The 27,933-nt window shown below is 41.4% G+C and overlaps 1 protein-coding gene across 1 annotated transcript; it reads left to right on the forward strand.

Moving 5' to 3' along the window:
• The first annotated feature begins 693 nt into the window (after positions 1-693).
• Positions 694-19,288, forward strand: Ids (iduronate 2-sulfatase). Its single transcript, XM_048335999.1, has 9 exons — positions 694-962; positions 1,571-1,707; positions 2,210-2,387; positions 4,948-5,036; positions 7,565-7,765; positions 9,308-9,478; positions 12,075-12,201; positions 16,292-16,465; positions 17,865-19,288. The coding sequence occupies exons 1-9, from the start codon at positions 860-862 to the stop codon at positions 18,335-18,337; spliced, it is 1,653 nt and encodes a 550-aa protein (XP_048191956.1). The 5' UTR covers positions 694-859; the 3' UTR covers positions 18,338-19,288.
• The last annotated feature ends 8,645 nt before the right edge of the window (positions 19,289-27,933 follow it).

A 27,933-nucleotide genomic window follows, 5' to 3' on the forward strand; every position in this document is an offset into this window, starting at 1 on the left:
CTCAAGTGGCAGAGTGCTAGCCTTGAGCAAAAAGAAGCCAGGGACAGTGCTCAGGCCCTGAGTCCAAGGCCCAGGACTGGCACAAAAAATGGTTCACATAACCCACTAGGAAGTTTTGAAGTGAATAGCCCTTCAGAGATGCGTTAAACTGGCTTTATGCCTTAAAGATTTGTGCTTCTTGAGAACAGGCATGACTTTGTCAAGATAATTATTTATCCAAGAAACTTGATTTGTTAAGTTCTTTTTATGGTCAGTGTTCAGATGCATACAACTTCCAAGAAGTAGTAAGTACATGTACTGAGTTCCTTAATTTTAACTGGAAGTGAGGCAGTCACTGATTTATTAATGTTCTAGAAATTTGTTTGATATTTACTTGTATAAAATTTATATGGAAAGATAGGTGTGCTTGTTTTGGCTGGCCCTTTTAATTCTCACTTATATCCTGAGCTACATAGGGGTGTCAGACTTGGGGCATCAGATATAGAATCAGAGACTTGATTTTATGATGCTTTCAGCTAAATGTTTTAGCATTTAGTGAAATTAGGCAAGTCCTTTAAGAATGTTCAACGAAATGAAGTTAGTTTGAATACAGTTGCTATGTAGGCGGGCCAACGCTGTACTCTGTCTGCAGCTCCGCCCATTGTGGGACACCTTATTGCCAAGCCCCGCCCTCAAGGAGGCGGGGCGAGGGAGAGGCGCACAGGCGCACTTGCAGACTGCCGGGAGCCTCGGGCCTGTGGGCCCTTGGCGGCCCAGGAGCCGTGTTTTTGGGTCAGAGCGCGGCGGTGATGGCTGCGGTTGTGGGCCAGCCCACCCGCTCCAGCTGATCTGTCAGTGCCACCGGCACACGGACGCGGAAATGCGGCCGTCGCCGCCCGGCTGGCTCCTCCTGTCGCTGAGCCTGCTCCGGAGCTCTGTCTGCACTGCCGCAGAAACGGCGGCGGAGGCCGACGCCACCGCAGGTGCCGCCCGCGCTCGCTCCCCGCTCTCCGGGATTATTTTAGCCCTTGCCGCCTCCCAAGTTCCAACATCCCTCCCTCGTTCCCTGCCTGCATCCACCCCTGCCCCGCTCCCTTCCCGCCTCCCGCGCCCCTTCTCTCTCTTTTCTGCACCCTTCCAAACACCCATTTCACAGCCTTACCCTCTATCCATCGCGCTCGCATTATCTCCACGTCTCCATCCTCCCTCCATTATCTTTCCCTCAAGCGCTCTCCTTTAGATCCCCTTCTATTTTCCTGTGTCACTCCATCCCATCAGTTCATCCTTCTCCTTCCTTCAGGCCTTTCAGTCCGGCTCTCTGCCTTCTCCTCTCTTTCTTCCCCACTTCCCTTTGTCCATTCAACTTTCCTCTCTTCCCCTCTCCTGTTTCCTCATGCAACTCCCAACTGTCCTCCCTTCCCTTTACCCATTCGATTACTAAGTTCTTTTCTTTCCCCTGACGCAGTGGGTAACGACTCACACTGCCACTGAGGACTCTAGGCCCTCTCCCCCCGCCCCCCCCCCCATCTCCAAGGTGTTGGGGCAGGGGGGCTTTACTGGGGACTTCACTAAGGCCCTTCATTCCGTGCAGGTGCTCTGAATGTCCTTCTCATCATCGTGGATGATCTGCGCCCCTCCCTGGGCTGTTATGGAGATAACATAGTGAAGTCTCCAAACATCGACCAGCTAGCATCTCACAGCCTCCTCTTCCAGAATGCCTTTGCCCAGGTATGTCCCGGGACCTGTAGACATGGGTGTAGGCTTTGTTACCCACCTCAAGTGGGCGGCCCTTTGGTTACCTACAGTTGGTGCTGACTGTTCCAGGAACCTCCTTGGAAGAGAGAAGCACTCACTGCAAAGCAGGGATCAAGGGAATTGAGTGGTCCACTCCCAAGGCAGCTTGGGTCTTCAATGCTAGTCCTCCTCCTTGCGTGGAGGGTGGCCTTTTAAAATGCAGAATGGCTCTGGCCAACTTTCTCTCAGAAGGCAGAATTTCTGTTGCACAATGCTACCAGCAGTTCTTCGGCTGATTTTGCTACCTTCTTTTGCTGGGAAGATGTAAAATATCTGGCACGTGGGTGAGGCCCATATCCCACTGGTTGCCTTTGAAAACTGCATGACTCAGCTGCCAGGCTGTTGCTGAGGACCTGGGAAGGTTGCTTAGTTACCTAAGAGATTTCAGACATGTTTTGCTGTGATCACATTGACCCCTGTTTCTGCTTCCTAACAGCAAGCAGTGTGTGCCCCAAGTCGTGTGTCCTTCCTCACTGGGCGGAGGCCTGACACCACTCGCCTGTATGACTTCAACTCCTACTGGAGAGAGCATTCAGGAAACTTCTCTACCATCCCCCAGTACTTCAAGGAGAATGGCTACGTGACCATGTCGGTTGGGAAAGTCTTTCACCCTGGTACTGCTGCATGCCTGAAATCTGGGTTTTCTGGTTCCCTGCCTCAATGTAGAAATCCCCTACTGGATTTGGACAGCCTTTGCAGAGGCTTCTTGCTACTGCATGCCTTCTTGGTCAATATTGCCTTTGGAGATAAACAACTTCCCAATTGGGCTTCATGTCTGCACCAAAAGTGAAAAAGGGAAGAAAAGTTTGTCTTCCTTTTTGAAGCTAGAAGTGATGCTCTGGGTCTCCCTTGTCTCCTTAGGTGATGGAAAGGTCACTGGCTAGTGAGGTAGCCCTGTTGGGTGGGTGAGTCCACTCTGGGCCTGACCTTATGCCCTGTCTGTAAATATGGAATGGGGATGAGCACATTTGAGGATGTTGCATGCCGCCAGAGTTGCTGAGGAGCTTGTTCAGGGAATTGACTGTCTTTTGGTTGGGGTTAGCCCCCACTCTGTAACATTAGAATGTCAGCTGGTATCCAGGGTCTGTACACTACTATTCAGCTCTCAACTTACAAAAACTGCTTGATAAACTAGCTATCTTCATTATAGGAATGCCAGTATTGAAGCATAAGCAAGAGGCCTTTTTTTTTGGGGGGGGGTGTTGGTGGCTCATACCTATCATACTTGCTACTTAAGAGACTGGGAGCTGAGAGTTTTGTACACTGTGTTATACGAGCAGGCTTCACAGCCTTCTTCCAGAGCCCATGTGCAAGTGCAGGTTGAGAATAGTACTCACTTGATTATGTCTGGGCCTGTCTGGGTAAATCTACCAGAAATTATAGCACCAAAAGCCCATCAATTAAACTTCCTACAGCTCCAACCACTATACCCATTGCTTGAGTTTTAGTGAGAGGAGGAAGTAGAGCAGCAGGAGGAGATTGTACTTGGAGATGGAAAGACAAGGCCTGTGTACTGTTGCTTTGTCCTCATTCTTCCTGATGAGTAGATTTGGGGACTAGATTCTGAGTACTGTGTCATAGCTAGAAAACAAAATCTTTGTAGTTCTTGAGGAAATACATATTTCAACTGGATCTGTTCTCAACACCTTTTTGCCACGTTTGGGCCTGTTCATGAACGACAGTAGCACCATCAGTTGCCAGATGTGTATCATTTACTGTGCTGGCCTTTCATTGAATTTTCTCAATAGCCAACAGGTGTTTGTTTGTCATCCTCATTTCTTGAGATAGAAATTGAGAGCATACTAGACAGGTAGCTTGCTCAAGCCTACATAGGTGCTAAGGCATAGCATATAACCCTAGGTCTGTTGGCTTTCTAGAGTTCTTTCCACCATGATTGATTGCTGTCATTCAGTGACTCCTGTCTTCGAACCCCCTCTTCTCTTCTCTGGTGCTCCTTATTGGAGGCCCCAATCCTTGCTCCTGCCTGTCAAGCTGCTCTCATCCTGGCTACCCCTATCAGCAGTGCTGACCTATAAAACCCTCACAAATCTCACTGACTTCTTGCCAATCCTCACCTGACCAATATGTACTCTATCTTGGGAATTCCCTACTTAAAAGACACTGCAATAATTAAAAAAAAATTTGGTGAGCCCATGTTGTATGGGAGAGTGACATTGCCACATATGTAAAGGATGTTTCCCAATCAACCTTCTTCCTTTCTATCACCACTCCTCTTCCTCAGAACACATTCAGCAGAAAATCATTGCCTGATTTTCATATATGTAAATAAGTTACATGGTCTGTACTTTCTAAATGACCATTTTCCTTTTTTTCCTTCCTGGTCCTGGAGGGCTTGAACTCAAGGCCTAGGTAATATTCCTGACATATTGTACTCAAGGCTATCACTCTACCACTTGAGCCATCACTCCATTTCCAGCTTTTTGTAGTTAATTGGAGATGAGTCTCAAGGACATTCCTACCTGGGCTGCTGTTGAACCTTGATTCTCAGATCTAGCTTTCTGAGTAGTTAGGATGACAGGCGTGATCCACTGGTACCTAACTTTAAATGACCATTTTAATTAGCATATGTCTACATTTTTAACAGAAATCTGTCTTTAAAAAAATTAACTATTCTTGTTTTTATGTGCCTTTGTAGCTAGACTGTAAACTGCTAAGTTTTGGGGGTGGATTTCTGTTTCACAATTGAACACTTGAATTTGGAATCTGAAGGCATGGGTGTGAATTTGAGATGATTCATTTAATATCTAAGTGGAACTGGGCAAGGTGTGGCCTGGGCCTTCTCTGAGACACGGTCTACTCACCTGCCTCATACTGGTGCCGATGTTTCTGCTGTGTGATTGAGGTGGTTGAGGAGGTTCCAGCTTGGTTCTAAGGATCTGTATTGCTATAACAGGCTGGCTGTCTTCCTTTCTGGGTCCTTTCTAAAGAACCTAGCACAAACAAGGGCTTAGGAACTGGGAATTCAACTGGAGATCTAGAGAGCTGTCCTTAGTGGGAACATATCATGTGGCTTGAGGATCAGGAGATTTAATAATTGAGGAAAACTCAGAGCCAAAGAAAGGAGGTTCTACTTGTTTACAAAGTTTTACTTTGGGGCAGTGGCCATTGAAAGATCCTTCATGTTTAATTAATAGCTTTTTCCCCTCTTTCAAGGTATATCTTCCAATCATAGTGATGACTCTCCGTATAGCTGGTCTTTTCCACCTTACCATCCCTCCTCAGAGAAGTATGAAAACACTAAGGTAAGACAGTGAAAGGGCTACAGGTCTGAGGAGGAAGCGCTTTCTTGTTAGCAAATGAAGTATTGTATGTACTGTACATTCTTTTAGGCTGATTATGATATGAGGTTTGTGAATCTCATTTGTGTTTATGGCTTGTAGAGGTAAGTGTTGGGATCATTAACATTAGGGTGGATGGAAGCAGTGACTTCATTTTAGAAGCTGATGAGTACTTTTTGTCCTAGAACCTTAGTCTGTAGTAGCATCAGACTTACTTAATGGTTTCTTTTTTATTAGTATACATTAATTGTACAACTGGGTTTCATTGGCATATTTCCATAGATGTGTATAATATGCTTTCATCTGATTCATTCCCCTATATTATACTCTTTACCTACCTCTCTTTTCCCTTTTGTTCAAACAGTATTTCTTGGGCTTGACAATGCTATACACAAAAAGACACAACACACATATACATATACATATATATATTCATGTACATATACATGTATGTAATTTTTTTGTCAGTTGTGAGGCTTGAACTCAGGACCTGGGTATTGTCCTGGGCTTTTTTGCTCCAGGGTAGCACTCTTACCACTTTGAGCCACAGCTCTACTTCTGGTTTTTGAGTGGTTATTTGGAGATAACAATCGCATGGACTTTTCGGCACAGGCTGGCTTTAAACCACGATGCTGAGATCTCAGCCTCTTGAGTACCTAGGATAAAAGGTATGAGCCACCAGTGCCTGGCTTGTAATTTTTTTTTATTATATTCAATTCTCACTCTCCTTTGCCTCTTCTCCCCTCTCTTTCCTGCTGGTTCACCTCTCCAAAGAGTTCTCCTTTTACTCCAATATCCCATTATTATTATTAATTATTATTGTTATTACTGTTATTAGTTCCTTGGTGCTCACTCTGGGTGAGGCTCTGATTCTTTCTCTGAACTGAGGGCTATAGTTGCTGAGACATGGGAGAGATAAGGAAAACCTAAGTTCTAGGATCCTCAGCCTGAATCAGAGAAAGATATACTGTCTCATATGGATATTAAAATTTCATAGCATTCATTTGTGAAATCTAGGCTTTATTTATTTATTGTCCCAATACTGCTGCTTGACTCAAGGCCTTGTGTATTTGCTTAGCTTTTTGAACTCTTCCTTAGCTTTTTTGCTCAAGTCTGGCACTATGCCACCTGAGCCATAGCTCTACTTCTGGCTTTTTGGTGACTTATTGAAGGTAAGATTGTCATGGACTTCCTTGCCTAGGCTGGCTTCTAGCTATGATCATTAGATCACAGCCTCTTTAGTAGCTAAGATAACAGGTGTGAGTCACTAGCATCTGATGAATTTATACTTTAAAGACACTTTAAACACACACACACACACATACATACACACACAGAGCAAGAGCGAGATAATTATAACTGCTTGAGGAGTAAAGAGGGGGAGAGGAGGGAAGAGAATGATGGAGGGTAAATAATATCAACATATTTGAAGATGGCATGAAGATATATGAAGATGATCTTAAAAATCTCAGTGAAAGCTATTGATCAATACTGGGATAGAGTGGACAGGGGAAATAGCAATAGAGAGGGTTATTGTGACTAAAATATAATATATACATGTGATAGATACCATGGTAAAACCCATCAATACAATTCATATACACTAACAAATGAATGAGAGGAGAGTAAAACAGGCTGTTTGGGTGTTGGCAGGATGAATATCAGCAAGAGGGTAAAGGGTGAAGTGAAAAAGTAAATGAGGGTGAATATGACCAAACCACTTTTTTGGCATTTTTGAAAATATTACAATGAAACAAATTGAAATTGTTCTAAGAAAAGAGAGGAATTATGGGAGATGAGGTTGATAGGCATTATACACATATCTAGAAATGTTACAAAATCCCTTTAATATGACTACTGTGTACTAATAAAAAAATCTTAAAAATGAAGAACATGTCCACACCAAAGGAAAAAAAAATTAAGACTTTACAGAAAAAAAAAGAATTTCCAAAGAAACTTAGTCTTGGCTTGGGGGGGAATTCGCAATGTATTAATGAAACTAGAGTTCACATTTAAGAAATTGAGGTATATACTATAATTATATCCAATTTCAATTGTTAGTTAAAACTTAAAATTTTCTTTTCTTGCATTTATTTATTTATTGTTGTTTCTGGTGCCTGTAATCCTAGCTAATCAGTAGGCTTAGATCTGAGAATCAAAGACAGATGCATATTTAAATCTTTAGGTCATTTGAATTGACTTATCTTTTTGTTGAGTTATTTTTCTGTTTTTCAGAATTTGTTTACTTGATATCCTTTAATCAGTCAGTTACCACCTAGAGTCAGATAATTCTTCACCAAAGCTTAGTATAGTGGATTTCTAGTCCCTTTCTGGTAACATAGAAACACTTTTCTGCTTGAATTCTATATCATACGTGTCTGTCCAATTTGAAAGACAGCACCTAGGGGTTGATGACAGATCTATTAAATTTGAGTTTTGAGCAATCTATTTCTTGCAGTTAAAATGCTGGTGTTAAATATTTTGTTTTAAAGACATGTAGGGGACAAGATGGAGAACTCCACGCCAACCTGCTTTGCCCTGTGGATGTGGAAGATGTACCAGAGGGTACCTTGCCCGACATACAGAGTACTGAAGAAGCCATACGATTATTGAAAAAGATGAAAGCACTAGCCAGTCCTTTCTTCCTGGCTGTTGGGTATCATAAGCCACACATCCCCTTCAGATATCCTAAGGTGAAGACCTAGCTGCAGGCTGATCGAGTACAGCCACTACAGCTGTGTTGTTTGTTGAGAGAGGTATTTGTATACTGAAGATGTCCATATACCACCATCTGCAGTCATCAGGGATGCCTGCTGGGTACCAGTATACCTAGTGGAATAAAGATAGGCATCATAGATCATGTCCAAGAAGTAGTTTCAGGACACACATGAAGCTTGTATGAAATGCTTAGCTATTCCTTTCCTTTTGCTGAAGGATGTTGTTACCTTCCCTTGAATGCATTGTGCAATTATGGGTTGGATGGTGAGATCATCATAGAGAAGTGAGTCAGAGACAGCAAAGTTTGTGAGAATTAAGGATGGTACTTTGGGAAACAATTCCATGACACCCTCTTCACCAAATGCCTTTCTTCCTGGACCTTGTTTAGTCAGACCTTGTAAACACAGGATATTGGTTGTTGAGATCTCAAGTCCTATATTTGCTTCTGTGTTATTTAGAGCATGTATTTTCTTTTTTATTATCCTTTTTCAGTTTCCCTCTATATTATATTTCCTCTTTACATTTTCCTTGGGCTAGAGCAGCCAAGCCTTTGACTGTACAAAAATCGCCCGCTACTTATAATGAGAATAGAATCTAGCAGTCATGCTATTTTGCTTTGACTGGCACAGGGGATCTTAATTTTCCACAAGGAGCTGTCAGCTCCCTTAGCAAAAGCCTGTGAGACCAAGTTCTGCCTCTATTCAGAAAAGAATCCCCCAAACTGGTCTGGCTGCAAGTCTTTGAAAGGCATTTTTATAAGGCCTAGTCCTTGGGTGGTATCTGAGAAGTTTCACTTTGAGAGTGTTCTCACCATTTCCAGAAGTGACAGAATGGTTTAAACTGTGCCCATGGTATTCAGTCCAATGGTATTAAATGCTGGAGTCTGTTTTCCTTCCCAGAGTCTGCAGTTTTGATATGGTCTAGCTAGGCAGACAGTGCCGAGCCCTGAATCCAAACTGTTGGGTGGGGTGTTAGTGAGCCAGGGAAGTTCATGTGTGTTATTACACAACTCATTGCTGGGACAATAGGTTGCATTCCGTGTAGTTTCCCTGGGAAGAGGTTCTGTGGAAGCTTGTCAGTGCTTTCTTGCATTCTTTCCCCTCCAACAATTTTCCTTTACTTTCTATGTTTGGTATCCTTTCATCCTAATAAAGTATTACTTCGAATGTGACTGTATACTGAGGCCTGTTAGTTCTAGTAGATTGCTGAAGCTGAGGGATGTTGGGGAACTTACAACATATTACTCCACCTTTATGGATTGGGAACATGTGAGGGGGGACAGGGTAGCATCTGTCTATATGCGGAACCACAGTTGTTGGTGCTTGGTTTGTAGGAGATAGAATGCCATGATTTCATTACTATTGGCATCTCCTGACCTCCAGGTCAGGAGACAAGCACCTGGGAGCATTCAAGAGCTACCACATAGAAAATAAGGCAATGTTAACACCCATCGTCATAGCTTGGTGCCTTTGTGAAATGAATGATAGCTTTGTGGCTTTGTGTGTTTTTTTCTCAAGGAATTTCAGAAGTTATATCCCTTGGAGAACATTACCTTGGCTCCTGATCCCCAAATCCCTGATGGCCTGCCTCCTGTGGCCTACAACCCTTGGATGGACATTAGGGAGCGGGAAGATGTCCAAGCATTAAATATCAGTGTGCCCTATGGCCCAGTTCCTGTGGACTTTCAGGTACCAAGTACATACTTTATGCATGTATCTGGCAATGATAGTGTGATTTCATCAATGTAGCAACTTTCCTCACTAGATTTTATTGTATCATATTAATAAGATCTATCATGTCTTATAAGAACCTTATTAATTAACGATGTGTGCTAGTGCACACTTGTAATGAGAGCTACTTTGGAGGTAGAGACAGAAGGATTGTGGTTTGAAGGCAGCCTGAGCAAAATATTAGTAAGCCCCTTTCTCAAAAACATGTCATGTATGCCACCACATGCCTGGTAGCTCAGCTTTCCCAGAGGTAAAGGAATAAGGATCACTGTCTGAGACCAGCCCAGGTAAACATGTCAGACCCTATGTGAAGAACAGACTGAAAGCAAAAGGACTAGGAAGGGTGAATGGGTCAAATGGTAGAGCACTTCCTAGGAAGGAGAGACTTTGTCTCATTCCTCACTTCAGCCTCTTAGTTTGGTACTTTTGGGCCTGTTCTGTTCCGGTCCCCTACCTCATCACAGTGTCTCATTCATACTGTCAATGTATCTTGCGGATATCCAAAGCATGCCATTACTCCTTCTCTAAATTGCCAAGGCACTGTGGCAGGCAACTTCTGGTTCTTCCCAGTCCTTCAGCATGCTCTTCCTACTTGCAGAGCGTTGATCATGAGACAGTCCAGCCATGACGGCTGCTGGAGTGAATCCATGCTACCATGGGCTAGAGACGCCCCAGATGTTCCAGTGAGCACTTTGCTTGAGTCCTCCCACTTGTACTGCAAGGTTTTAATTTCTTCACACCAACTTTTCCTGTAGCCAGTGTGTCTGTTCACGTCTCTCCTGAAGTAATGCATCTTGCCTATGCTTGCTCCCTTCCACTTGCTTCCCCTTTCTCCCCTGCCCTTCAAGAACAGTAAAGAATGATCAACTCTGGTTGTGTTGGTAGTCTCTGTGTTCATTTGTTCATCATCATCCTCTGCTTGGACTTCTGCCTCCATTGGCTGGGCTCTGAGTTGGTTGGTAAATAGAATCCACCCTTCGCCTACTCGAAGCTCTGGGCTTCTTTCTCATTCTTGATCAGCCCCCATCCTTTACGGAACTCTCCACCTTCTCGCTTTCTTACAGCCCTTCTTGACTCTCTGCTTCAGTATACTTGGCAGGCCTCGCTGTTCCTCTCCCACTAAGATCCTGTCCTCAAGATCAATTTTGGCCCCCCCACTGTATGGTTTCCCCCCTTCCTCTAGCTTCATATGAACACTGATTGTAGATGACTCTGAGCGTACCCCTCTAGCTTAGGCCTCACTCCTGATTTTCAAAATTGTGTTCAGGCATATGGCCATGGTGATTTCAGCTCCATACGTTCCTGTGTGATCTGGCCCCGAGTCCTAGCCTGTCTTTTCTTCTTTCTCTTCTTCCTCTGTCTCCTCCTCCACCTCCTCCTCTTCTGGCAACCCATTCACTGTCATGCCGTTGAATCATACCATCAGCTGATATAAACCATTTAGAGTCTTATCTCCTTCCTTTCCCCTGTTCCTTTGCCTCCTCAAATTCCTCTTAAATGAACTCTGCCTTCTGAATCACTCAGAATTTTGTTCTAGACCCCTGCAGTGGGTATTCTATGTGATTGTCATTCACCAAGTGTGCTGAGGCTTCTCACATGCAGCAGTGTAGTGCTGTTGTTGAAAGCTGCTATTGTCATAGAACACTGCTGCCATGCGGCACTGATCACCTTCTCACCTTCAAAGAACTCGGTGATTCCTTAGGTCTGAAGGTTGGGCTCCCCTGGACGGGCTTGCTGCATCCTTATTATCTGTCCCTGACCTAGTGTATTGGTGTTGCCTGTCACCCCCTTCCTTCCCATGTTATTTTCTAGCCAAAGCGTGTCTTGTTCTCTCTTGTACCACAGAAATCCATATACTATACCCCCTGATTAGGGCATCTTACTCCTATTTGCCCAACAGTAACATTTCTTCTTTACCATGGAGGACCTTGCCTCCTTATTTATTTGTTACCTTTCTTCAAGGGATCAGCATTGGATGGAGGTGGGTTAAGTCTCCAGAACACAAAAGAGCTCTGTGTTACAGACAGAAGACTTTACTTAGCAGATAGTATAAGTATGCTGGACCTAGCATAATATTCTTAGATGTATATCTGTTCTCTTTACCGCAAATATAATATGGAGCAGGTCCCGTGACTGACAGACAAGAAGCTAACATGTCCAGCTGATAAGGCAGCAGAAACTGAGGCTGATAACTCAATGTCTGGAGTTTTAAGACATCTAGTTTATGGCTTGAAAGAGCTGAGAAATTAGTTTCTTTGCACATGTGCATTTACTGGCACTAACCAGATCATATGAAAAAGACAGAAGGGAAGAAGTAGTAAGTGACATCCATTTGTTATGATGTGTGCCTGAAAGCAAAGGCTGATTTTCTCAGAAACAAATATGACTTTGGACCTGCAGGTTTTTCTGTGACATTGAAGGGAAGTAACTAAGTTATTAAGGGCATTGATGGAGGTATTGGGAATGGGCAAAATGTTCAAACAGACATCATCTCTATATATGCTACAGTGAGGAAAACTGCAGGTAGTCTTAAAGTTTCTTTTTTAATTTGCAGCGGAAAATACGCCAGAGCTACTTTGCCTCTGTATCCTATTTGGATACACAGGTTGGCCATCTTTTGGGTGCTTTGGATGATCTTGAGCTGGCCAACAGAACAATCATTGCATTTATGTCTGATCATGGTAAGAACTTGGAAATATTCTAGTGAGTAACTCAAAACATCTCAAAACTTTCCTATGGAACATACTTTGGGAAATTGCTATATTATACATTGGTGTCTACTTAATCCCTTGAGAAGGTTTTTTTGTCTCAGATTGGGACTCAAACTCATTACCTAACACTCTTGCTCATTGGCGAGTGCTCTAGCAACTGAGCTACCCCTTCAACCCTTTTGGGATGATTTTGTGATCCACTCGGTCTTGAAACCTGTCTTGTATATTGGGTGAGGGCAGGTGCAGATGAAGGAACTTTTAATTTCTTAGTGAACTCATGAGGAAAACATCAACCTTATTTGTGTAATGGAAATCTGTGTGTGTGTGTGCGCAAGCATGCATGCATGTGTGTGTGTGTATGTGTGTGTGCTGATGGTAGGGCTTGAACTCCATGCTTTACACTCTTGTTCAGCTTTTTTGCTCACATCTGGTGCTTTACCACTTGAGCCATACCCCCAGCCCAGCTTTTTGCTGGTTAGTTGGAGATAGGGTCATGTGGGCCTTTCTACCTGGACTGGCTTCAAACTGTGATCCAGAAATCTCATCACCTTGAGTAAGGGCTATAGATGTAAGCCACTGGTGTCCACTGGTTGTAATGGAAGTATTTTAACTCTTATGTTAACCTAGAAGACTTCAGGACTTTTCAGTCTTTTTGAGAGGATATAACATGACTCTACTAGAACCCAGCAAGGCTCTACTGGACGCCTTACATCCCATTTTTCTGTCTGGTAGGAGAGTTCTCTATCTCTTCTTAGGCTATTTCCAAATATGGAACTTTTTTTCTTTATTGTCAAAGTGAAGTACAGAAGGGTTACAGTTTCATATGTAAGGCAGTGAGTACATTTCTTATCCAACTTGTTACCTCCTCCCTCATTTTCCCCCAGTGTCCCCCTCCCCCCAGGAGTTGTACAGTTGATTTACACCATATGGCTTTGTAAGTATTGGTTTTGGAATGGTTTGTCTTTTTATCTTCTGTCTCTCGATTTTGGTATTCCCTTTTCCTTCCCTAGTTCTAATACCAGTATATAAAGTATACAGTGATAGCAGGGGTTAAACCATGGGAAGGGAATATGAGAGAAGAAAAAAAGGATACTGTTTCACATGGCATGTTGAAAATAATTACAACAGTGATATAACACTCATTTCCATAACATGGAGTTCATTTCACTTAGCATCATCTTATTAACTTAAAACAAGAATATACCACTTGTTTCCATAACATGGAGTTCATTTCACTTAGCATCATCTTATGTGTTCATAAGGGCATAGCTATTAGGCTCTTGTGATCCTCTGCTGTGACTAGCCTAAACCAGTGCTAATTATTCCCTATGAGGGAGACCATAGAGTCCATGTTTCTTTGGGTCTGGCTCACTTCACTTAGTATAATTTTTTCCAAGTCCTTCCATTTCCTTACGAATGGGGCAATGTCATTCTTTCTGATAGAGGCATAAAATTCCATTGTGTATATGTACCACATTTTCCTGATCCATTCGTCTACTGAGGGGCATCTGGGTGGGTTCCATATTTTAGCTATGACAAATTGTGCTGCGATGAACATTGTTGTGCTGGTGGCTTCAAATGTGGAACTTTTGCTAAACATAGAACTGTTATTTTAAAACATTTATTTTTACTTGAAATATTTTAAGCATACCCAAGAACGGAAAATAAAACATCTCCTTGCTAGGGGCAGCACTGTTCATATTATCCTTACCTACTCTTTCTGCCTGAATCGTTCTGAGATGATTCTGTTTTCTCCACACTATATAAAAACTATTATTTATTATACTGGGCAACTGTGACTCGTACCTATAGTCCTAGCTACTTGAGTATCTGAGGACTGGAGGATCACACAGTTTAAGACTAGCCTGGGCAGAAAAGTTTATGAGACTCTACAACTAATAGTCATGTGGTATACACCTGTCATTCTAAGCTGCATGGGAAGCTAGGATTAGGATGATCATTGTTCTAGGACAGCTCAGGCAAAAAACTCCCTGAGATGCCATCTGAATGGAGGGGAATTGCATGCAATGGCACATGCCAGCATAACAGGAAAGACAAAATATATGGACTGTGATCCAGACTTGTGCCAAGGTAGGAAGTGAGACCATATCTCAAAAAGGGGCACCAAATACACACACACACACACATACACACACACACACACACACACACACTAAAAACAAGGCTACAGGTGTGACTCTTTGGAGAACTTGAATTCAAACCTTAGTTCTGCCAAAAATATGCACCGCTGGAAGAAATAGGGAGGGTAGTTCTAGTAAAAATATATTATATACCTGTCTGAAATGCCATGGGGAACTCTTGGTAATAAGTACACAGTGACAATATGAATGATACCAGGGGAAAATGATTGAGAGAATGTATATACTCATGGAAGAGAGGATAGTAAATGGAAAGGGTAAATAAGGATGAATTTGGTCAAAAGAGTTTATTTGTAAAAGTCTATTTTTTTTAGATGTGGAGGTGTCATAAAATTTCATACACTTCTAGTGATCTGTTCTTTTAAATCAATGTTAAGGACTTTTTATAGTCAGCATTAATGACTTTTATCAAAAGTTTTGTATTGTCCATGTATGGCATGTCTTAAAAGTGAGCAAAATTACCAGGTGCTAGGGGCTCATGCCTGTATTCCCAGCTGCTCAGGGGGCTAAGATCTGGTTTGGAGCCAGGTGACGCAACAAAGTCTGTGAGACTTTTACCTCCAGTTAACTACACATACTCACAAAAGCTGGAAGTGGATGAGTGGATCAAGAAAATGTGGTACATATACACAATGGAATTCTATGCTTCTAATAGAAAGAATGACATTGCCCCATTCGTGAGGAAATAGTAAGACTTGGAAAAAAGTCATACTAAGTGAAGTGATCCAGACTCAAAGAAACATAGACTCTGTGGTTTCCCTCATTGGTAGTAATTAGTACACGTCTAGGATAGTCCTAGCAGAAGATCACAATAGCTCAATAGCTATATGCATATGAACACATAAGATGCTTCTATGAGAAATGAATTCCAAGTTATGGAAATAAGTTGTCTATCATTGTTGTTATTTTCAACATACCATGTAAAATTAGGACTTTTTATTTTGTCTTTCTTCCCCATGGATTTACCCCTGATGTTACCATAACTTATTTTGGTACCCTTGGTAATGTATATATGCTTATCAGAACTAGAGAAGGGAAGGGGAACATCAAAATGGAGAGACAAAGGGTAAAAGGTGAACCAATGCAACAGCAATACTTACAAAAGTATATGCTGTAAACCAAACTGTACAACTTATGGGGTGGGGGAGGGATTTGTGGAGGGAGGCAGGTGGGAGAAAAATGATGGAGGTAACAAGTTTGAAATGTACTCACTGCCTTACATATGAAACTGTAACCCCTCAGTAGATCACTTTGGCAATAAATTAATTTTAAAAAGAAGCTGGAAGTGGAGCTGTGACTCAAGTAGTAGAACAGTAGCCTTGAGCACTAAAGCTCAGAGACAGTGCCCAGACCCTGAGTTCAAGCCTCAGGACTGGTCCACACACAAAAAAGAGGGAGATAGACATTCATAGGCTACAGTTCTGTAGCTCATGTTTTAGTAGAACAACCTATGAAACAATAGACACAGGACAGGGCACTGGTAACACTGGTGCTTTCGGGTCCCTATCATTAAGAATGAGTATCTGGGGTGTAACTGGGTGGTAGAGTATGTTCTTCATGTGCACAAAACTGGATTCACTCATCTTGGCAAGGGAGGCATGTTTGGGACCCATAGGTCTCCCAAAGCCTAGTGTCGGTGTAATCTAAAAGTTGTTTATTTTGAAAAGATATTTTATTTTTTTTGTTTTTAAAGGTTTCCTCATTTAAGGCAGATAGCTGACTTTGAATAAAGAGACCTTCAGGTGAAATTACCTTTTTGTAGTACTTCTAGAGAAATTTCTGCAAGATAATGAGGTTTTACTCCCTCTGGTGTTTAAAAAAGAAAATGAAATGATGTGTAAAATAAGCAAAGCTAGGTACAGTTATTGATTTTCTGTCATTGTGTACTTTTTATGACTCAGGGTGGTCCCTAGGGGAACATGGAGAATGGGCCAAATACAGCAATTTTGACGTCACTACTCGTGTGCCTCTGATGTTCTATGCTCCAGGCAAGACGGCTTCACTTCCAGAAGCAGGCGAGAAACTCTTCCCTTATCGTGACCCTTTTGATCCTGCCTCAGAGTTGGTGGCTCCAGGTATAAAATACACTGAAGGGATATGGTGGAGCACTAAGTATGCCTTTAGTTTCCATTCAGATCAACTTAAGGAATCACCTGCTGTGTGCTTGTATAGTCTCTTCCTGATGTGTTGGAATTCCTTCAGGACATGGTTTCATCAGCCCATGTTTTTGGTGTTTGTTTTTAATACCTCCTATTCTCAGGGTTGGAAATGAGAAGCACAGCTAGAGCTTCAGGAGGTGGAGGGACAAAAGAGCAGTTAACATCCCAAGGTGGGAAGTTCTGTAGAGGTGCCAGTAAGTATACTCCAGAGCTTAGAGGACAGGATTACGCATGTCGGGGAAGAGTCTCTCAAATAGATGAATGGAATCCTTAACCTCCATACTTTGATGAAGATTTGGTCCTTCATGAGAATAATAGTTTCCATTTTGACAGGTCATTGACCCAATGAACTACTAGATTTGTAAAATCGACGAAGTGATTCTACTCCAGGCTCCCAATAGGGAAGGACACAGATTGACTTACACATGCAGTCTTTCAAAGCCTTGAAAACACCTGCCTACATAAGGTGCCAGTCATGGGGCTTGAACTCAGGGCCTGAGCACTGTCCCTGGCTTCTTTTTGCTCAAAGCTAGTACTCTACCACTTGAGACACAACGTCACTTCCAGCCTTTTCTGTTTATGTGGTGCTGAGGAATGGAACCAAGAGTTTCATGCAAGCAAGGCAAACTCTCTACCGCTAATCCCATATTCTCAGCCTCTTTAAATATTTTACCATACTAAAAAGATGGACCAAGCCAGACTCGAGTGACTCACACCTGTAATACTACCTACTCAGGAGATAGATCTGAGGATCATGGTTTGGAGCTAGCCTGGAGGTTCGAAGGTGTAGCCCAAGTGGGGTACACTAGCCTTGAGCAAAAGGCTCAGAGATAGTGCTCGGGCCCTAAGTTCAAGCCCCAGGATCAGCACAGACATGCACATGCGTGCATGCACATATACACATAAACACACATGTACACAGATGGGTCAAATGCAGACATCAAGTAAAGACTATTTATGGGGTGACACTGAGACTCAGATTGTCATATTCAACAGAGTTTTACCCTGTATTTTGAGCTTTAATTGATGAAGCTTGCTTTATTCAATTGTTATACTGGCAGTTTGAAATGTTAAGTGGCTTTGCAAAGTGCTGGTGACTTGTTAATTTTGCATCCTGCAATTTGATTGAATGAGTAGCTAGTAGAGTGTGAAGTGTTGAGGTTTTTAAACTTTTGCTAAAAAGAACTGTTTTGAACAAAACGAAAGAACAAAAGCAAAAGCAGATGAAGCTGAGAGCAGGCTTGGTGGCTCATCATTCTTGACTTGTCAGGCTTCTATAGTGAACCACATCTACCTGTGTCACTTCCTGTTTCAGGCAGGCAAAGCAGAGACCTTGTGGAACTCATGTCTCTCTTCCCTACACTGGCCGGACTCGCAGGACTGCAAGTTCCTCCTCGATGCCCCATTCCTTCATTTCATGTTGAGCTGTGCAGAGAAGGCCAGAATCTTCTGAATCATTTTCGATTCCATGGCGTGGAAGAGGATCCATACCTCCATAGTAATCCCTATGAGTCAATTGCCTACAGCCAGTATCCCCGGCCTGCCGATTCCCCTCAATGGAATTCTGACAAGCCAAGTTTAAAAGATATAAAGATCATGGGCTACTCCATACGCACCGTAGACTATAGGTATACTGTGTGGGTTGGCTTCAGTCCTGATGAATTTCTGGCTAACTTTACTGACATCCATGCAGGGGAATTGTATTTTGTGGATTCTGACCCATTACAGGATCACAATGTGTATAATGACTCCCAACATAGAGAATTTCTCCAGTCATTGATGCCTTGAGTTTTATCAGCCACAGAGGGCAAATAAAATATGTTCCCCTTGAGGGGACAGATGATTATTTTGTCAATACTCATAATATTGGATGCAACCTAACAGTTTGGCTTATGTGACAAGCCTTTTCATTTTGCCTTTATTCATTTGAAATTAGTAGTTGGATGAGGACTTGGTTGAAACACTCCTTTTCCTTTTTAAAGTAGTTATAGCTTAGTCATTTGTTAACAAACCAAAGTTCTGTCTTAAAATATCAAGACCATGATAATAGAACATAATATTATACTCAAGAAATTGTCTAATCTATTTCAGAAAGTAACCATATGTCAAATTAGGATTGACTTTAAGTTCCTGGTTATTTTGTTTATCATTTAGTAATACATACATCTTAGGTAGGCCAATATATTCAAAATATCTTGACACAAAATTATATTTCTTTTCCAAACATGAAGTTAAATGATAATTCTAAGAGCCACAGATTTCAAAATCTAAAGATAAAATATGATGAAATGATCAATGTGTTACTTCATCAAATAATAAATGATGCTCAGTGCCATAGAGATATGAGGTAATATGGGAAGTTCATATTAAAAATTTTCAGATACATTTCAATAATTTGACACCAAAAATGTCCCTTGAACTCAATGGCCATCTATTAGGTCTGTTATTCACAATGAAAAACATTAAAAATGTAACTCTATCTATGGTTGAGGTTATGCAAATTCATATTAATGTTCTCGTTTATGGATTATTAATTATAGACATCAATTTATTCAGAAACAAAATATTCTCCTTTTAATCGCTAATTAAAGCATTTTATTAAAGTTTAAAGTGTGTAAACTTTATTAGCACAATATTAGGTAATTTTCATTTGTGTATTTCCTAATTATGAAAATATTCAGAAAGGCAGCTTTTAGTAATAAGCTTAATTCAAATCATGTTAAAGTAATAGAATATTTACAAGTTGCATTTAGAACATGATGAAGTGGATCAACTATTTGTAGTCATCAGAAGAATAAATTCCTTTCTAAATAAATGTAATACAGTAAGTCTTGTAGTAAAATGGATTCTTTTAGGATTTTTCTGCTTACTGTGTCTTGGTGTTTCAAGGTGCATGTTTGTGAAAGAAAACATAACGAATAGCAAAGTGCACCGTATTAAATTGTAACCCATAAAAGACTATATGTCTATAGAGATATAGATATGCATATATATCTTAAAATCAGTACAAAAACTTAAAAGAAAACTAATTTGGTCTTTGCTAGGTGTATATAACAACACTATGGTCTGCTTAACAGTTAAGTGACTGTCTCGGCAACAACAGTTTTGATTGGAGGAGTGAAGGGCTTCTTCATTTCTCCTGGTCACAGAACTCGTTTCTTTCAAGAAGCTTGAGCTTTTGTAACTTGTTTCCTTCAGCATTGGCTTCCTGTTCCTGTCTCTTTATTGCTTTCCTTATTTCCACTATAATTTTTACAATACAGTCTAGAAATTCCTTAGGACATATTTTTTGGCATCTTCAGCTTTATCTCCCACTTTATTCTTACAATGTTAAATTTTAAGTTTATTTCTTTATTTCTCAAAAGCATAGTTTTAGCATAAAAACTCTGAATTCTGCTTTGAGGAAGTCCTAAGGTGAACTCTACTGGCCAACTCTGGAGTTGCTACGCATACTTGACTATCTGAATTTCAATGAAATGAAATAAAATAAACTTTAAAAGATACCTATATTTTAAGTGCTCAGTAGACACATTTCTATCTTGACAGGTAGTTTGCAAAGACTTGCTTTGAATTCTGTCTAGGTTTTTAGCCCGATCTGTTGAATGCTGGCAAATTCCTTCTACAAGGTGTTTCTCTATCCTGAATTGGCCAACAAAGACTTGTCTAGATGTGGTTTAGGTGTAGAGTAGGGATTTGCTATAGCCATTGGCCTCTTTCTCTTCATTCTCATCACCATTGCTTCAGTCCTTTCCCCTTATCTCTCAAGTAGTTTACCTTCCCTCCTTTTTCCTCCCCTGTTCCCAAAGGAATCCATGTGTCTTCCTAAAATCCCTCTTGACCCTGCCCTTTGAGAACACCGTCAGTGCCTACTATGGGTCTAGAAAGACCTCCGCTGACCAGTCAGAGTCTTCCCTGGCTCCACAATGCCCCTGCCCTTGGCTGACTCTCCCTTGCCTCTCCGAACCTCCCACCTGACATAGATTGTGCCCCCTTTTCTCTGCTCCAGCCCATTCATAACCATTCTTCACAGCCTGGTTTCTGTACATTGAAGGCCAAGAGGCTGAGTGTTTTGTGGGATGAAATGAACACCAATAAAGAATTTTGGGATTTGCCTTACCTAAAAAATGTACTCTTTTTCTGATTATAAAATTGCTGTGTTTTTAAAAAAAATGGAAAACAGAAACATAGTGAAAGGTGAGAAAATGTGTGAATATTTTATCCTGAGATTGCCACTTAATATCTTGTCTTTTGGTGTATGATTTTTTAACATTTCTGTGATCTATATTCTTTATGATACAATTTGCATTCTTTTAAGTATTATGTGTGGATAGTACAGATTTTGTAAAGCAACTTTCACTCGTAATCTATTTTATTGTGTAGTTTTATTGTCATTTACTTAATCTTTCAGTAGTTGGAAATTTCGGCTATTTCCAAGTTTTCAATATTATGGTTACTGCTGTAATGATCAACTTGGTGAATAAAATGTTTTTGTGTGTATTTCAAACTATTCCCTTAGGATAGTCTCTTAGTGCCAAGTTGTCAAAAAAATAACTATTTTCTCCTCTCACTCTCTTGCTGCCTTACAGCACTAAAGTTAAAAAATGAAGTTGACAAATAAAGCCCGTAATGCCACAAAAGCACCTCACATTCCTCCAATAATAGCTGAGAGTGGTATCCTGCTTGAACTGTGAACCAAGTTTACGAATGACCTTCACCATTCTCTGCGCATGAATGTTGCATATTTGAATTTCCAGTTTTGTGAATTTGCGCTGTAAATATTCCTTCTGGAGCTCACTTTCTGAAGTGATCAAATGGTCTTTTGTGGTGTGATTTCCCCCCCCCCCCTCTTTTCATATTAAACATGGAAACATCCTCCTTCTAGAGAGTGAAAATACTTGTTATCCTTGGAATTTTTCTGTGTTTCTGCTTTATATTTACTGTGACTTTCCACCCCACTCTAAGGGCAAAACTGAGATTTTATGTGTTAAATGTTCACATTTTCTGTTTCACTCTATGATAAAGATGCAAAGAAGCTAACCCTTCAGGATGTGGCTACTGTTGACATTTTATACTTACTTATACTCCTTTTCCTACCCACATGCATACTAACAGATAAGACCATTTTGGTTTTGCATAGCTGCAATTGACCGCATACAATCTTGGTCTTGCACTTTTGCTGTAGCACATTAGCATTTCTTTCTGAGAAAACGTCTCCATAGCCTGTTGCCTTTGAACTCACAGTTCTTTCTTATGCTTGTGCTTCCTAATTGCTAGGTTTACAGGTGTGTGACAGAGAATGGCTTAAATAATAACAAAAAAAAAGTTGCAGTGCTGGGAATCAAAGCCAGGGCCTCAAGGATGCTAGGCAAGTACTGTATTACTGAGCCACACCCTCCACGGAATGCTTTTTCTTGCCAGGTTGTAGTTACTGTTAGTAGCTCCAATGATTCTACCACTCTTTCCACACTAACCTTTTTTGACAAAAATTCTCAAATTATAAGTGCATTTAATATAATATCAGATTTGGTGTCCCTAAAGAATACAATTTCAATATACCAACCAACCCTGAGCCCTGTATTCAGTAGTTACTTATTTACTGTTATAACCCTATGTGCAATTTTTGTTTTTATATTAAGTTCTTTTTGGACTGGTGGGATTTCTCTATGAACCCCTTTGATTCACTCAGATTGAACAGGGATACCCTCTCTCTGATAACCAGGGGTCAATGGAGTCTGGAGGTCCTGGAAGTAAATCAGGAGGGTAAGTTAGGGGTAGTGAAGGGAGTAGCGTAAAATGTATGGGGGGGGGGTGATGATTTTGGTTTAGTTTCAGTGAAGTAGAAATCTGGAGAAGAGTAGAATTGGTAGAAAGAACGAGGTTAAAATGATAGACAATGGAGAGTCAGCAGAAAAGAGTAAAGGTGTTAGTCATAGGAAAGTAATTTTAAAAAAGGAATGTGAAGAGAGAAACAGAAAAATACTGGAAAACAAACACACAACACAAATTACCAAAAAAACCCAAAATAAATGCATTTAAAATTGGTAAATTATTAATTGTATTCCTAAAAGACAGATATGCATAATATGATTCTATCTGTGGGACTGCTTAGGGGGACTTGAGGATGATGAGAATGTTGGGTGGTGAAGAGTATCAAAATGCATTGTGTGTGTGTGTGTGTGTGTGTGTGTGTGTGTGTGTATCTGAAAATGGCATTGGAAATACAGTGAAGTTGTTGGATAATAGTGTGGTAAGGGGACATGGAAAGAAACAGGAATAGTGAGCATTAAATCAGAGTAAAATATGTCTGGTGAAATGCCATGGTGAAACCCCTTTGTGTAATTATATATACTAAAGAAAATTAATGGCAGAAATGTATAACATTCTCTTTGGGGGTGGGCATTAAAAAGAGGAGAAAGGGTAAATGGAGAGTGTGAAGGAGGATAAGTGTAATCAAAGACTGTCATACACATGCAGGAAAATAGAACAATGAAACCTGTCGAAATTGTTTTAAGAACAGAGATGTGAGAAGAGGGAGTGTGAATTAGGAGATATTGTATGTATACATGGAAATATCACAATGAAAAATCTCTTCTGTCATTTTACCAGCTGATAAAAAGCTAGTAAAATACACGTAATACATAATTTACCCTAACCATTTTGTGCTTTGGTGGCATTAAGTATAGTCACAGTGTTATGCTATTATGCGGATACAGAACTCCTTGCAAAACTGAAGCTGTTCCATTAAACACTGACTCTCCATTTTCTCCTTGCCCCAGCTTACTATGTCTGTGGTTCTGACTATTCTATCAATACTGTCATGCAGTATTATTTTTTGTGACAGACTTTTATAATGTCCCCAGTGTTCACCCATATCGTACCAACTGACAGAATTTCTTTGCCCTTTAGATGGAATAATATTCCATTGTGTACATATATAAAACTTTTTCATCCATTTGTTGACAGACACTTGGACTTTCCCAAATGATGCTGCCATTACAATAGCTATACATGTATCTCTGCAAGTCCCTGCTATTGTTTTGGGTATATACCTAGTCTACATTAATTTTAATCACTTGCGTGTTAGGGTGTGTGTTGAATGGCGAGCCAGGTGATTGGTGAATCCTTACCTGGACTACAAAGGGAAAGATTGCTTTCTGGACGAGGCAAGCAGATGGATCTTCTCTCTCTTGCCCCAACTTGTTGCTGTTTCGCAGGTTCCCAAGACTTGTGTATCTTACTGTGAAGGGAGAAGTCTCAAAAGCATGTCCAACCCCTTGCTTTCCCCCAAACCACCTTACCAGTTACAGCTCTTGAGAGATGTCCCTTACATTCTTGCCTGAGATCTGCGATAAATTAGAACCTACATTGTTCCTTAGCGTCTGTCTCTTTCAGCCTTAGAGATGACCTGTTGTGGCTGACGGGCTCTCCACATAGATTCCCTCATTGTCGACTGCCTTTGGGGTCCCTTTGGTTCTCCCGGGGAAGTGTCAGGACATGGTCTGAGTAGGCTGTTATGAATTTGTCTGCTCAGGTCACCCATTAAGTCACCACTATAAGGAAAGTTCCTCATTGCCATCTGATATGAGTTTTCTTTGGGATCAGAGTTTCCTAGGGGGTCATTCCATATCCTGCCTGAGATCACTCTTGCCTGGAGAGTAATGAAAGGATGCTCTTTTTGGATTGTAGATTCTAGGGGGTGATCTTCATCCTGTGATGAAGGCAGCCTCTAGGCTAGAAATAACAAAGATGACATAGCTTGGCTCCAGATGGGATTTCAGGGAGAGAATTTTCTGGAACTGGACACATGGTGATGTGGCAGTACTCACCCCAGTGCTAACAAGTTCTGGTAGAGTATCACATGCTAGGAAACAAGAGATGGGAAGCAATCAAAGAAAGATATGAAGGCAAAGGTTGCCTACTTTTGCTTTCTTATCTGTAGAAGAGACCATGATTTATGCAGGCAACAGGGTTTGTAGCTAGCCTGAAGTTGGCATTGATAAGACATTTGCTCTAATTTATTGTCTTTTCATGTGTGTTTCTGAAAGAACCATTTGCAGGTGATTTATATTCTCAACTCATTATTTACTTAACAGGCTTTATGAATTCATCTATTCCACGCTATTGAAAAGCTTACCTTTGTGTTTGTGTTAAGTGCAGCCTGAGTTATTGTATGAATAAATCACATTAAATTTACCATTAGCATTGTGTGTGCAGTTCTTGCTGCTGTTTGGGGACTACTTGATGCTTCTTTAAAGTAAATAAAGTCATTTAACAAATCTTGATATCACTGTGCAGCTGTTTTCCCTTCAAATACCCAACTTGTTTCTCCCTGAGGAATCAGGCAGCTTGTGTGGATATTGCTGGGGAGATGACCTTTATGTTTTTATTTTTGCAGAAAAGTATATTGCTATGTAGCCTGGGTTGGCCTCGAAACTTGATTCTTCCACCTAGCCTTCTTAGTACTGGGATTATCGACATGCCTCACGATGACCAGGTAGGAGTTGATTTTCTTTCCTTTCTTTTTTGGTGCAGGTACTGGGGTTTGAGGTCAGAGCCTGGCCACTGTCTTCTTGGTTTTCTGCTCAAAGCTGGTCTCTACCACTTGAACCACACCTCCCCTTCCAGAGTTTTGGTAGTTAATTGGAGATAGGACTCTTGAGGACTTTCCTGCTCAATATGGCTTTGAACTGTGATATTCAGATCTTAGCTTCCTGACTAGCTAGAATTGTAGGCATGAGCCATAATTTTGGCTGCCTGCATCATAAATGTTCCTTGACTTGGGAAATTTCCTACTCTATTATTTTGGGCAGGGGACAGAGGCTGCTTATCACTGTGGATACATAAAATACTAGAATTTCACTTTCCTTTGGCCTACCCGTGGCTGTTGCTAAGCAATTTTATGGTGTGATTTTGGCAGTTTCCAGATCACCTTTGTCTTTATCTATTATTGAGGTTTGAGACTATCACCTTCCCTGGGATTCTTTGAGCCAATGAGTAGCTTGTGCAAACAAAAATGAAACTAGCAACCCCAAACAACAATGACCATCACCCACCATTTCTGCTTAAATTTATGAGAGCCACTCAAGCAACTGAGATGCTTGATGAATACAGTGTGTGCGTGTGAAACTCTGGACGTTTGTGGCAGATTGCCCTCCAAAGAAGTGGCACACATTCACATTCCCATCAACAAGGTGCACGGCATGCAGCTTTCTGTCTTTACTGTAGCACTATGTTCATTGCCTTGCAGTTATCTATTTCTGAAAGAGGAAGCATTTCTTACTCATTTCTTTAATCTTTTAACCCCATGACTGCCACATTGTAGGTGCTTCCATGTTTCCTAAAGAATGAGTGAGAGGCATTGTCTTCAAAGGGGTTGAGAAAGACAGAGGCAAGTGAGTGTTAGGAAGGCTTTGTGCACATCTCTGTTCATGGGTGAGAGCTGCTGCTCTCTCCTCCAGGAGGCCAGCCGCTAGACCCAGACTTTACAGTTTGCCAGTTGAAGCTGCCCTCAGCTTGCTGGAAGTCTAGGTGCTGGTCCTTGGCAGGTGAGGCTACAGGACTGCGGCCTCACAGTTCCTGCCTTGAGTTTCCTGAGCCAGATGGTAGATTTCAGCTGAAATCAAAGCTATGGAAGTGTCACAAAATCAGCCTTTGAAAGGAGGAAGGCTAGTGACTAGCTATTTGGAAATTTGCCTTTGTATGTAACTGAATGGTACAGGTGTGTGTGTGTGTGTGTGTGTGTGTGTGTGTGTGTGTGTGTGTGTTTCAAATGCTGCATTTTAAAAGATAGATTTCGCATTTCTCTTTTCTTTGTATTGCTTTCAAATCAAGGCAAGAGAATTTGCCTTGAGCTACATATATGTAAACGAAGATTATAGCAGTTGTGTGCTTTCAGCAATGGATTTGTAATAGCTCCATTTAGGAAATGAAGCAAAGTTGTTGCCAGAATGACACCAACAGGGTTTGAGGGGGACTGAGGTCCTAATTCTCCATACTTTCCTACATCCACTAATGATGCATTCATGTTCAGCCAAATGATAGAATAAGAATAAAGTCTGGACTGTACAGCCAGTTTTTTTTATTTTATTTGAAGGAGCCTTTTTGACATTCTTGTCATCACAGCTTGATAGTGAGAAAATATTCACAAAGCCAAGATCGTTTTGAAGAGAACATCTGTAAAATTGGGTCAGCAGATACGTTACATGTTGGCATGAAGGTGAAATATAATCCTGTCTTGTCTGAGCTTCACTGAGGCAGGGAAGAGCTTTGTTTTCAGGGTGTACCTTGGATTTGAGCTTTTTGGCTACAATTCTGCCCCACAACCCAGGCATCTGCTCATCCAAAGGGCACTGGTATTTTCTGCCCTGGTGTTTATGCCAGTGGTTTTAGCCAAGACAAACACAGCATGTGGTTCCCTCTGATGCCACTAGAGGGCGCTGTGGCACTAAGAACGCATCCCGGGCGCACAACTGACAGAGTGGCTATCCCCAAGGAGTAAGGAATGACTGTCAGAGGCACTGATTTTTCTTGAATTCTGGTCTAGGATTTTAAAGATACGGTTATGAATTAACAACAATAAAAGACCCAGCAGATGAAGCTCAGGTCTTGGATCCCCTGGGGTTGTTTTCTAACTGCTTTGGAACTTATTTCCCCTCCTGTGGGACTGGGTCTCACTGGCAGCCCAGAGGCACAGGCTTTATCTGTAGTGAAAACGTCCTCCAAAAATGACACAAGTGTTGCAGTGGAAGCCTGTACTATTTATTCCAAAATACTTTTGAAAACAGGATTTCACGCCTTTTTTCCTCTCCATCAGTCAGTATTAGCAGCAGGTGGCAGCCACTGCATCAGCTACAGGAATTGGCCTGCCTGCTGAAATTCAGGATGCTTCCTTCAAAACGAATTGCAGATAGGCAAGCAACAATGGCTCACTCTAAATGTATACTAAAGACGGCATGGAGCATGCTTATACTACATACATATTACTTATCTCCAATTCAGATTTCACTGGCTGGCTTGGAGGGACACTTGGGTGTGGCCATGGGAAGTTATTCCCAGGAAACTTACTGTTGGGATGGTCAGAGCTGAGGCTGGGCACAGAAACCACGTGAGTGGTAACAGGTGCGCATGTCTACTTGGAGAACAATAGGCTCAGCCCTGCCTGTTGGAAGGGATTTCAGAGGAAGAGAATGCTTACAGAGGCTGTCACTGGACATCATGTTTGGCTATATCTTCACTCTAATATCTACATAGGCACACCAGCTTTGGGTTTCAGGTTCAACCAGTGGCCTTTATGTCCTGCTTCTGGGAGGCTTTGTATTCATGCTGCATTGACACTATGACATGATCACCCCAGATCCTAGGAAGTGGGAGGCTGGGTCTGCAGG

Source organism: Perognathus longimembris, chromosome 28 (assembly GCF_023159225.1).
Source record: "Perognathus longimembris pacificus isolate PPM17 chromosome 28, ASM2315922v1, whole genome shotgun sequence".
Taxonomy (NCBI): domain Eukaryota; kingdom Metazoa; phylum Chordata; class Mammalia; order Rodentia; family Heteromyidae; genus Perognathus; species Perognathus longimembris.